Consider the following 12,903-nt stretch of genomic DNA (forward strand, 5'->3'; position numbering starts at 1 on the left):
TGCCCAAATGTAACCTGGATCTGGATCTGAATGGCATCTTCTTGGCTCATCTCTAGGCCTATGATAATATATCCATCATTCCATTCTGATGTGATAGATTGTTCACCCCAAGTGTTCCCATCTGAGATCTTCTGGAAAACTCAGATACCAATATGATTCCAGGGTTGTGACCCAGCTGATACATCAAATTAAATATACTATGCTAAGGAAATAAGCATAGTATAAGGAAAGACCCAATATTTCAAAAATTGTTAAACCCATTTCTGGCATTGCTTTCAAAATGCCAAGTCCTACACATAGAATACTGTTTTTCAAACTATAGAAGAAATAAAAAATAAATGTCAAGCTAAAAGTAACTGAGGAAGCTTAACTTGATGTTTAATTGGTTTCTGAAAGGTAATTACAATTACCTAAATATCCTGATCCAGTAGTTCTAATTAAAAAAAACAATACTGTAATGAAATATGGAAGATCACACAAGTCTATGTGGTGCAGAAGTAAGATTAGGCTTAAAATGATAATGAGGTACATATAGCTGAGGGATACATTGGCTGACCTGCCCAGTTCACTGTTCTGATATGACAGTTCATGGCTAACTTTCTAGAGTAAACTTTTCTGAATAGGGCCAGAAGACAAATCTGAATGTGAGTATTCAGAGGTTCAGTACAAGTTTGCTTCTGGCCAGGACAACTGTACACAGCTAATTGCTGAATTGTGTCATTTCCCCCTTGTTTACTGGAGTTAGTTTTAAACCCTAATTTTCTGAGCAAAGTAACATACTGTATTTCTGTTCTCTACCAACTTTCTGGTCTTGATTTTGATGTTATTTGCTCCAGATTTGGACAATACAGTTTGAAATACTGATTTATACATGTATGTAACAGGTGCATTGGGCTTTTTGTCTTTTCCAGGAGAATGGATAAAAGAAGCCACAAGATTTTGATTATACTTTTCTCTCATAATTTCTGTGAACAATTCCTTGAATCCTATTGTTGTTCTGTCTTTGAACACTGGATCTGGTTGCTTCAATCTTTTGAAGAGCTAACTTCTTACAGCCACAAAGTAGACTCAATTTATGCAGGTCAATAGACAGTCCTAAATGTAAGTATGACTAGTTTGGCATTTGTGTGTAATGAAGAGCCTCAGATATTGAAAAAACATGATATCAGATATTAAAAAACATGACCATCTCAAGTGCTGTTATCTCTAAGGACAAAAGAAAGCAGGGGTAGCATTAAGAATGCTTAGTTTTCTTGTGCTGGTATCAGATCAAGTCACTGGTATTAGTAACTGGTATTATAATTCCCTAAATAACATTATTTACCACCTTGGTGAGATTTCATAGAAAATATTAGATGTGGGATAGAAAAATTGGAAAAAAAGTTTTTTTAAAATAATTTAAAGAACAAATAAAAATGCCTATTTAAAAAAAATCTTAGAATAGAAATGAGATTTTTGTAGTTATTAAAATAAAGGAACTCTGAAAAGAAAAAAGATATGCTATAGGGGGACATAAAACATACCCAGACAACCTGTCAGGCTGAGAATCTCATTTTGCCGACATCCATATTCTCTAGCTGAGCAGTTAGAACATTTAGCTTTTATGAGTGCTTAACCCTTTATCTTGCTGAAATGCCGTGTGTTTATATTATTGACATTAAACCTGTATATACTATGATCAGTTAAACACGATCAGACTAGTGAAAACTCTCACTGGGAGAATACTACAATACAGCAGAACCTGGACCATTCGTATCCAAGTGGTTCATGACCCATTTAATTTACAGTGGGTTGCCTGGTGAAGGATAAGCTGTTCAGCTGCAGCTTTTACTTCAAAAGGGGCAGCTTCTCCTCTCAGCTGGAGCTCATTAGTGGTCCTGAGCAGCTGATTGGAGAAACAGTGCCCTTTGCAACCAAAGCTGCAGGAAACACCTGGCGGACCTCCCTGGTACCACACAGCTGTTTGTTGCCGCTGCATATCCCTTGGTTAGTTCATAAACCCTCATCTTCACAGGGTGGGTAAGGGACTGAAGTGTGCAAAGTATCCAGGTTCTACTGTACATGCTAGTGATACCATGTGTATGAATTTCAGTTGTGGTCAGGAAGCTGTGGAAGGAGGGGTGATGAGGGGCCAGTTACTGAGTGCAACAATTCATATGGATGATGTGGCCTCTATACAGATCACTGGGGATTTCGCACAAATAGAAACAGGTCCTTTGGGCCTTTCCTGGAAATGGTGACATTAAAGTGGAGCTCAGAAAGAAGCTCTTTTATAGTCAAACGGGAAGGGGACACAAGGGTAGGAGGTGTCTGGATTTTACTGTGGCAGAGGATGATGTGGCCCATGGTGTTTGGCATGAGTTCTTCCTGGGGAACATCTGTGTGACATCCAGCACTGTGCTGCAACTGCCCCACAATGCCTCTGCAAACAAGGTCTTTGGATTTACTCTGCTTAGAGATGATAAATAGTATTTACCATATCTACAAGTTTACACAGCCACTGGTTAGATATCACGGTCAATAGACAGTACTCAGTCATCTGTGAGAACCTCTTTACTTAGGAAAACTGCTTTACAGGTGACTAGGCAGGCACAAATCCAAATGTAAACCTATGCTACTGACTGTTCCTTCCGCTTGGTAAACACTGGGCCTTTCCAATGAGACTGTATATTATTTGTGCAAGAGTTATCAGGACGGGTTGCATTATTAAGGTATGATCAACCAAACTGTTATAGAAACTGATAGTTTCTTTAAGTAACAGTCTTCAGGGAAGGGAGGAATCTTGAAAAAATGGTGGACAAGTACTTTTGGACAAATATGCAAAAAAGATGTTTAACTTCGTGTCTAAAATAGCTGCATTAGGGAAGTATCTAAAGGGTTGCCTGGGCAGTTTTCATCATTCATCTCTATTTATGTAGTTTTTTATTACTATTTATATCTCAGTCACACTTATCTTGCACATTTTGGCCTGATCCGGATTGTAGATCATTCTGTAAATCCAGATTACCTTGGTTTAAATCACTGGGAGTCATACTAATGAAAACTGGTATGAAATCAGAATTAAGAACACAAGATTTTGGATCTGGGAAACTAATAGATCTGTCTCCAATATCTATAATAAGCTGGCAAACTGAGAGCATAATGCATATGAAATCATTATATAACAGTCACACAAGATCAGTTCTGTGCAGGGACCAATCTCTCAGTGTCCTACTGAAGGCTGTTGTCAAATGAGTAACTCTCAGGAGAAACTGACTATTTTCCTAATGCTTTTCTCCTAGCAACTTCCAAGTGAAATGGAGATTTTACTGATAAAAAGAAAGGAGAGCCATTGAACTGAACAGCAGTCCAGGTCTTCACTGTCAGCATTCTGGTTCATTTCAACTTGCTGTCTTAAGTGAACTCAGTTTGGTAGCTCTGTTGTACTCAGTACTGTTGTATGAACATTAATTCAGCATGACTGGCAGTCTCTGTGCAAGGCAGGGCCTGCAGAGAAACAGCTTGCTGAATGGATTCTCTAGCATAGTGGTTCATAAGCTGTGGTCTACAGAAAGCTGGTTGACCACAGGATGCTGGTTCTCCTCTTTGTTTTCAGCTGTTACACTGCATTAGTTTCCTTCCACAAACTCCCCAGAAACCAGCAACAATGAGTAGCAATCCCACCCACTGTGAACAGCCAAAATGTAATGTATGCACACAAGTATTAGTAAGGCAACCATCACGGGAACAGCAGGAATAAAGAAGCTGAAAGAAAGAAAAAGGGGTTAACAAAACCTTCAGAACAGCCAAAAAAAAAAAAAAAGAGGCAGAACTGTGCCTTTTCTATCACATGCCCCTCTTCCTAATTGAAAATAATCTTAGATAATAACAATAGATCAAGCCCTCAATTAATCTGATTCTTCCTAAAGCCTGTGCAAAATGTATTGATTTATTTTGACCCTGGGGTGATTTTTAGAGTAAACTGAAATACAGAGAAACTCAGTACTTTTAAAATTAAAAACTACCTTATTGACTGCATTTTAATTGCCAGTTTAGTGAAAACCTTTAGCTTCAAGTATTTTCCAATCCTGTGAATGCTGTGGCATAACTTTCAATTTGCTACAAAATTTAATTCCAACAAATTGAGGAAAACATTCTAAGAATACATGGCTCCTGGCAATCAGGTTATCTGTATTTGTATCTGAATAACCAAACATTTTCAGATTTCAGCAGTGCAAATTGTGCAAATTTAGCACTATCATGAAAAAGAGTGATTTCATGTACATCTTGGAGAATTAGACGTGTGCTTTAAATATTTCGACTTGCCTGAATCTCACTCTTGAACTGAGACTGGGAGTTGTGAAGAAGATAACACAAAGTGTGTAGAGAGCTATACAAAATATTTGCAAGAACACATGAATCTGCATTTACATTTTCATATTTAATTTCCATTTTGCAAAAAGTATTTCAGTTTCACTGTAAATCTCTGAAATGTCGCTGCTGTTTGTTCAAGTCTGGACGTTTGGGGGAATGTCCCATTTAATTTGATGTATTTAAGTGAAAACCTCATTTTTCTGAAACCCTTAATTTCTGAAATGTCACAATGCTAAAGAGATCATTTTTCATATTGTAACACAATCTCAAAATTTGAGGCATAAAAACTGCGTTTTCTCAGAAAAAGAAAATCAATAACGCATTGTTGGCATCAGCAAAGGTCCTACATTTTATAAACCAAATACTTACTTGTTTCTGCATACAACTACTCTCGATCCTATCAGAACCAAAACCAGCAGCGGCTCAGGCAAACACATGAAGACAAAACTGCTGAATTTCACATGACTTCTTCCTTAAGCTTCCATTGTACAGTTCATCAAATGAAGAAAAGAGATCAGCGACAAAGAAATGGTTCACTTATTGCTGATATGGAAAAGTGTTATACAGATTTTTAGGTAATTATGACCTTTACAATATGACTGTCAAATTCCAAATAAACAAAGTTTAGTCATTTCAGTCTTCCCTGAACTTCGCTCACGCTGAAGATGTTGACTGCACAAATTCAACAACATTCCTTACAAAGTTGGATTTTGTTTTCATCCATGAGTTATTTGTTATTCACAGTCAATTATGTTGCAGGTCCTAAGCACTCAATTCTGAGCGGTTCTTAAATATACAAAAATGGGGCAGAAAGGAGGTCTTTTGACTATTTCTAAAGCAGAAATATTGGACATTAAGATGAATTTCACTTGATCCCCAAGCCTGAAAAGAGATAAAAAGACTTTTAATAAGAGTACTTTAAGACATTATTATTAACTTTAAACCACTGGCTACTCTGCAAACACAAAATAGTTATAAATGAAGAAGATACCTTAATCTAAGATTTTAAGGATAATATTAAATTTACATTCTTTCCTGGTACAGTTTTCACTTCTCTACCCAAAGAATGAAGTATTTAACGATGGTTTATGATTGCAGAACAGCCCTTTGTAAACTACTTTACTAATTGAACCATGTCTCCATGTAACAGTTAGCATTAGCAAACCCCAGCAAGCTACTCCCAAGCAGTAGAATGAACGAGAGATATTCAAATAGTGTAATGGACTGCATGTGTGCCTGCCTTAACTAATCTCTATTTGTAAAGTTCAGAGATGTGAATGGCAATGATCTGGGAATGATGAACTAATCTCCCCGGAGACCCCCACAGAAGGCTTTTTCCACTGTATTATTTTCATTAAGGATGTTGTGCATTCCCACGCGCCTTTTCTATTTATAAAACTTGTTTTCCACTCCATTGGCCTCTGCACACATTTTATCTTCTTTTCTCAGCTAATGCAAAGCAGGGCCATTGGTGCGGTCCTGGACTATTGATATGGAACAGTTTGAAAGGGTCAGGATCAATACAGGAAGGAACAGGAAGTATGCTGACATCATCTTCTAGGCCTAACAAACCTTGCTTTGTTTTACTGAGACAATGTTTTCTGCTGGAGTCCCCTGAAGGGCTCTTCCATGAAGAAAACAAAGTTCTGTGAATAAAGTACAACAGCCCTGTAGACAGTTAAGTGTATTAATAGACAAATGCTCAAATATTTCCCGAATGGCAAAGCCTAAAAAAGATGTGGACTTCGTGGAAGGCAGCGTTGCCAGGTAGATAGAGCACCGAACCGGGACTCAGGGGACTTGCCTTCTATTCCTAGCGCTGCCACTGTCTTCCTGAGTGCTCTGGGGCTCAGTTAGCCTATCTGTAAAATTAAGATCTTTGAGATTTTCTGAAGAAAAGTGCTACATAAGGGATGAGTATTACTGCAGGCCTCTTCCCCAAAGCACCCACTAAGCTTACTCCTTTTCCTCTTTCTACCTACTCTGGTCTCCCTCCCTTGATATTTCTTTACCTGCAAAGCTGCTCTGCCTTTCCTTTGCCAGGAGCCCGGCTTCTTTCAGGATCCCTGTACTACTTAATTCACGAGAGGGCAATGTACCCTTCTGAATACAGATCAGTTAGAACAGGGTGGCCAACCTGCAGCATGGATGCCACAAGCGACATGGGCAGCATCTCTGTGTGGCTGTGGCAGATTGGGGAGGCAGCACCTTTGCCAATAAGGGCAGGCTGCAGAAAGCAGAGCATCAGATCCTGCAGGGAATACAGGGAAGGAAGCAAAAAGCTGATCAGCAGATCAGATAAGGAAAAGGGATTGGAATGGCACTGGGGGAGGGTGCAGGGCTAATCTGTGGCCTGTCTGCCAAAAAAGGTTGGCCCCAACTGAGCTAGGACACACTTCAAAGTTTGAAACATTAGTGGTGAAAAAGGAGACGTGACTGAGAATAGAGACAGCAGGATCATATGACATGGGCATCTCTAAAAGTTAGGTGTGTATCTCATGGTTGAGGACAACTAAAATTACATCCCTGGGTGTTCTATTTAATAGCTATTAATAAACCTATCATCCATGAATTAGTCTAGTGCCTTTTTGAACCTGGCTATTCTATCTGCCTCTAAAACTTCCTATGGTAATGAGTTATCTATGCACTGCATAAGAAGTAGTGTCTCTTGTTAGTTTTAAATCTGCCTCCAACTAAATTCATTGAAGGCCCCCTAGTTCTAGTTCTGGGACTTGTGAATAAGTGTTCCTTATTCATTCTGTTCATACCTTTCATGGTTTTACAGACCTCTATCATATACTCCCTCAGCCTTCTACTTTCCAAACTAAAGAGTCCTAGCTTTTTTTAGTTTCTCTTGGTATACTGCATATTCCTGATCATTTTGGATGCCCTTCTGTATACCTTTTCTAATTCTACTACATACTTTTTGAGATGTGGAGACCAGAACTGCACACAAGACTGAAGAACTGTCTTCAAGATGTAGGCCCTTGTAGTCAGAAAGTTCTTTCTAATCTCCAACCTAAATCCTTCTAATCTTCAACCTAAATTCTGCTGCAGCTTGAGGTCCTTGCACATCCTCCTGCCCCCTACAGTCACAGAGAAAAGACTAGTACCACCCTCTTTACAATCTCTCTTCAGGTTTTCAACAGTGTTATCAAATGCCCCTGCAGTCTTCTCTTCACACTAATAGTTCTGGTTTTTCTGCCTTTCCTCGTAAATCATGTTTCTAAGGCCTCTCATTATTATTATTTTTTTTGCTCTCCACTGGACTCTTTCCAGTATGTCCACATCTTTCTTGTAGTGTGAGGCCCAGAAATGGACACATTACTCCAAGTGAGTTCTCACCAGTGCCAAACAGAGCAGAAGAATCATTTCCCTAAATATGCTAGAGAGACCCCTGTTAATACAGCCCAGTTTACTGCTGCCTTTTTTTGCTAACAGGAGCTCACTCTTGGCTCCTATTCAGCTTATGGTCCACTGCAACCTCCAGGTCCTTTGCTGCAGTACTGCAGCCCGGCTAATCATTCCCCAATCTGTATTTCTGCATACAATTATTCCATCCCAAGTGCAGGACTTTGCTCTTGTTCTTGTTGAATTTCATCTGATTGATTTAGGACCATTTCTCTGGTTTAAGTCATTCTGAATCCTTCTGAATAGCCCTACCCTCCTGAATGTCTACAACTCAATCCAACTTGGTGTCACCTGCAAATTTGCTAAGTATGCACTCAATCCAATTATCTATATCATTAATGAAGATGTTAAACAATACTAGCTCGAGGACAGACCCTTAGGGAGCCCAACTTGATACCTTCTTCCAACTAGACATTGATTGATAACTATTCAGTGAGCAAGATGATCCAACCAGTCATGCATTCACCTTACAGTACTTTCATCTAGTCTGTAGTTCATTACTGTATTAATGAGAATGTTGTGGGAGATGAAGTGAAAAGCCTTGCTAAAGCCACGTTACATCACAGCCACTGCTCTCCCATCATCCACAGAGCCTGTTGCTTTAGCATAGAAGGAAATCATGTTGGTCAGGCATGACTTACTCTTTGTGAATCCATTCCTGATCACCTTGTTCTCATCTAGATACTTCACAATATATTCCTTGGGGACCTGCTCCATGATCTTTCTAGGCACAAGGTCAGGCTGACTAGTCTGCAATTCTCTGGATTCCCTCTTCTTCCCTGTCTTGAAGATGGGCACTATATTTGCCCCTTTCCAATCATCTGAGACCTCACCTAACCTCTATGAGTTGTCAAAGATGATAGCCAGCAGCTCTAAGCCAATTCCTTTAGTATCCTAGGGTGTACTCTTATATTCCTCCCTAGTAATATGACCAAGTTTCCACTTTCTGTAGGATTCCTTTTTGAGTTTTAACTTACTGGAGAGACTGCTAGCCAGACTGGTATCAGGGTAAAATCCTTCCCTGACCTGGGCGAGAGGTGAACGGAGGTCTCTCTCCTAGTGTTTGAAGGAGAGACCAGAGAAGGAGCTTTTTATTGTACATGATGGACAATAGCTTGCTCCAATCTTTTCTATGTGGTGCTCATCAGCAGAGGAGACATGATTTCCCTGTATTCCACATCATTTGTTCTCTCCTGATTGTCATAAGCCATCCTGTTGTTCAGGTGATACAATTCTCATATCCATCCACTGAGGGCAGAATCTGGCCCACCTTTTTATATCTGAACTTTTACACAGTTTCAGATGCACAGACCATCCTCTGTTTTGAAGATATTTTTGTCATATATAGTGGGACTTAATAGCTGGTAGTGTGCGTAAGAGCTAACCTTTAGTGAACTCCATCCATAATGCTGGAAAATAGGTTGCAGGCTAATAAGCAGGTTAGAAAAGGGAGCAAGAGATTCATTGACATGGGAGCCAGTTTTATGGCAAGTTGTTGAGCTTTTGTTATCAAGAGTTAATCTTTTTAGTATCTCACACAATGGATCAATCTTAGATCCTCTGGAAGCCAGGACCTCTGCCTTCAGTGTTAACTTCTTTTTCTGCAGGCTGGCTCCTGGATAAACCACCTACAAATTCAGCTTAATTATGTCTGCAGAAGAAGCCTGACAGCAGCCTTACTCAATTAAGACAAAAGGGACCTCAAAGCCTAAGTACTCAAAGTGTTTGCTTTGTATGAGAGCAAGGTGGCTGGTTTTTCAGCTGCTGTATGTTTACCTGACAGTGGCCTGATAAGCCAAGTGATACTAAAGCACCACTCTGTGATAATGCTAACACCATCTGCTAGGTGCTGATAGCTTGCTGGAGTAATGCGGTTATCAGCACTGGAGTGCTGATGGAAAGTTATTGCTTCAGTAACCACTACTGCTTTAATCTATTCTCTAATTTGCTGCTGTCACTAAAAACTGTTATAAAGAACAAGATCCTTTTCTCTTTATTATGATGAATTATGATGACATTCCAGGCCACCCCCAGGAACCACCCTTGTGTGTTTGGTGGATTCTGCCTACTGCCAATTTAAATTACTTACTCTGGCCCTGTCCATGTATAAGTGCTTTCACCCTGATTTGATGACAAATACCAATAAAGGATTTACATTAGCCTTGATATCACACAATATCTATTGATGGGAGGACCAGACAGAGTAGGATAGTTGGCAAACTTAATGACACAGGGATGCCATAAGCTTTAGATAGATCCTTAGTTTGTATCAACTGTTAGGGATACATTTAAATTGACAGGGCAGTGCTGACAGGGACACTGAGCTTCTAGCCAGATATTTTTAAAGGGATGTAAGTTATGTTGAAGATTTTAAAAGCACGTCATCTAATTATGAAACAAACAGAAAATCAAAACCCTGTTGCTACAGCTCAGCATCTACCAGCCTCACAGAATAGAAAGTGCATTCATAGTAGAGAAAAGAGAATCTTCTTGATTTTATTTTAGTTCATTCATGTCCTCATTCTGACAGCACTACTTATTTGATCAGCCTTCCTCCAAAAACAGTCCCATTGTGTTCAACAACACTACCTGAAGATTGAAATGTTATTCACTGGCTACGTGCATCTCTACATGAGTCATTTAGTACTTGTATACTTGTTACTACTGTGCAGTAGCGTTGCGTCACACTTCTTGCCATGTGACACTACTACACAGTATTTATGTGCTACTGTACAGCCACTGTCTCGTGTAGATGTGATCACTGTAAGCAAGACTATTAGCATCTTCTCTTTAACAAAGAGAAACCATAAAAGGATAATATTACAAATGACATAATCTTTCACTTTAAGAAAGTTGCCTCAGACATTCCTCCATCTGATCATAAAATATAATAATACAAGGTGTAAAGTGAGATGCTGAATACAGGCATTAAACTGGATACATGTAAAGAAATCTCTAATGGTTGGAGTTGTTGATGAAACAATTATCAGTTTAAATCTGGACTAGCATTAGTAATGATGCTGAAACCATTCAGGCTTTATAGTGCCATGTAGAAAAGCTCAGCTGGCCTGCTACGGAGTACCCCACAAATGGGAACATGTGTTCCACAGGGACAAATGGCAGCGGCACATATTTGTGCCTCTGCTAGTTGTCCCCGAGGAATGCCCCTGCATGTATGCTCTGGTGTGCGGCAAGTTGCCCCAGGTCGGGTAGGAGAGGCTGAGGCCAGCATCTGAGCTGGCCTCAGCAGCCTTACCTGGGGGCCTCCTAGGACTCCAGGAGTGGCAATCCAGGTGTGCAGAACCTCGCTGGCAGCTGGAGTGTGGGTCTAGCTGGCCAGGCTCTAGTTTCAGGTGGCTGCCATGTGTGCCACCCTGCTTTTTTGTGGCACAGGTTTTTTCATACCAGGATCTCCCAGTGTCCAAAAACCCTGTCATGCTGCAAATTAGCAGAATTCTTGGGAGTGCGTGGTTTATGGTGCTGCAAACCACATGTCCGCTCTTGGGGGCATGGCCCTAGGGTTTACCTTTCTTCTGCAAGAGATTCTGTCTGGCTTTAAAGAAAGCCATGATGTCAGCATCTGCCTGGCTGTCTCCAGTGAGAGGGATAGATGATTTTGAACTCTGAGGCATCCTGAAATAAGCAAGCAAATTCACAGATTCAGTTGAGTCAGCAGATTGTTTGTTTGTGTGTTTTCTTTTTCTTCTTTTTTTTCATAATTCCTTCTCTTTTTTAACTTAAAAAAAGATTGATTTAGGGGCCTTGTTCTTTGGGTATGTTAGCAGAAACAAGCATAACCTGGAGCAGAATTAAACCTTTGGTATCTTAACTGACTGATCTTTGTATTTTTAAAATAAATATGTATTCCTACGCATACGACAAACTGTAGCTTAGCTATTAAAAACCACCGACAAAAAGTTAAAAATATTTAGTGTTAAAGCAGAGTTAATGAAAAATGGAAATGCACGTAGATTATACAAATATAGTACAGAAGAAATGGTGGGTGTGACTGTATGATGTGACTCTACTCCAGATTAAATGCCACTATTTGAACTGGATAAATCTGCAGCACACTTGCCACTGGAAATCAACTGAGTATAAATATGCAGCTAGAACTAGCTGGTGGACTCCATGTTCATTACATTTGCTGGCAGCCACTGCAACCAGGACAAGTCCTGGGTTTTGTAAATAGTGGCTTGCTGCAATAATCTTATGCAGTCAAACTATTAATTTACATGATACATTCTTTGATATATAGACCATTACCACATTGGTCAGATCCTCAGCTAGTATAAAATGATGTAGCATGCCATTTTAATTTATATCAGTTGGGGACCTGACTCTGTGTTTTCTTACCTATTTATGGATAAATTAGTACATAGCTGATGCAAATAATATATAGTAATAACCATACCAATCGTCAAAAAAATCATAATGATCAAAGCAGAGAAAGGGAAATATAGAGCAATTCTGTTTACGTATATCCCACTTTTTAAAATACTTTTCTGATTTTTTTTGTTATACCTTCAGGTCCTAAATAACTGTTATGGCAGAATTTAATTCAGCTGATGTAAAACACATCTGATATGCATGTCTATGTGGTGCCATTATTTTTAGTTGATAACTTGGTGGTCTGCAGATTTAGAACAAAGATGGAAATTGCGCAGAAAAGTATTCAACAAAACATTTTATTTCACTTAATTAGCCAGAATATTTTCAGAAAATAACAGGAGACTTTCTCATGTGTCCTTCACATAGCTTAATATGGAGACATTTATTAAAGACTATACAAAAACTGGGGACCCCCATGCATAGTCAGATATTTTTAATTAAGGAAGCAGATGAAAACACACTGTCACTATGATGTGGAACCACTGTTGTTCAACATCTCATAGGTTCAGCCTCAAGCTATCAAGCAGCTATCTTCAAACTAATATTCAGTGCAGCATATTTTAGCTAATGTACATACAAATTAAGTTTCCTGTATGTACCACTGAATTTGAGCACTGAAAACAGAAAAGTACATAAAAGCGGGGCTTTCAAATTTTAAAACTTTTTCTTTCCTTCTTTTTTCAGATAGGCAAACACACTTTTGAAATACTGAGATTTTGTGCTAAATGTTTCCATGCTTTTTCTGTG

The 12,903-nt window shown here is 39.2% G+C and overlaps 1 protein-coding gene across 5 annotated transcripts in view; it reads right to left on the minus strand.

Annotated features, from left to right (window-relative positions):
* Positions 1-478: 478 nt before the first annotated feature.
* KIF6 (kinesin family member 6) overlaps positions 479-12,903 on the minus strand; it is a 421,087-nt gene continuing 408,662 nt past the window's right edge. For 3 of the 5 annotated variants that reach the window (XM_090046733.1, XM_090046752.1, XM_090046742.1), the window contains 2 exons: positions 11,291-11,397; positions 4,042-5,235 (listed from right to left, as the gene is read on the minus strand). In XM_090046733.1, the coding sequence (XP_089902859.1) occupies positions 5,219-5,235; positions 11,291-11,397 (124 nt within the window). In that variant the 3' untranslated portion in view covers positions 4,042-5,218. Of the gene's footprint in view, positions 3,745-4,041; positions 5,236-11,290; positions 11,398-12,903 lie in introns of those variants that run through there. The other 2 variants (XR_016442273.1, XM_090046721.1) reach the window with 2 other exon arrangements.

The sequence above is a fragment of the Crocodylus siamensis genome, chromosome 1 (assembly GCF_052110815.1).
Source record: "Crocodylus siamensis isolate JL-2025a chromosome 1, ASM5211081v1, whole genome shotgun sequence".
NCBI classification, from domain to species: Eukaryota; Metazoa; Chordata; order Crocodylia; family Crocodylidae; genus Crocodylus; species Crocodylus siamensis.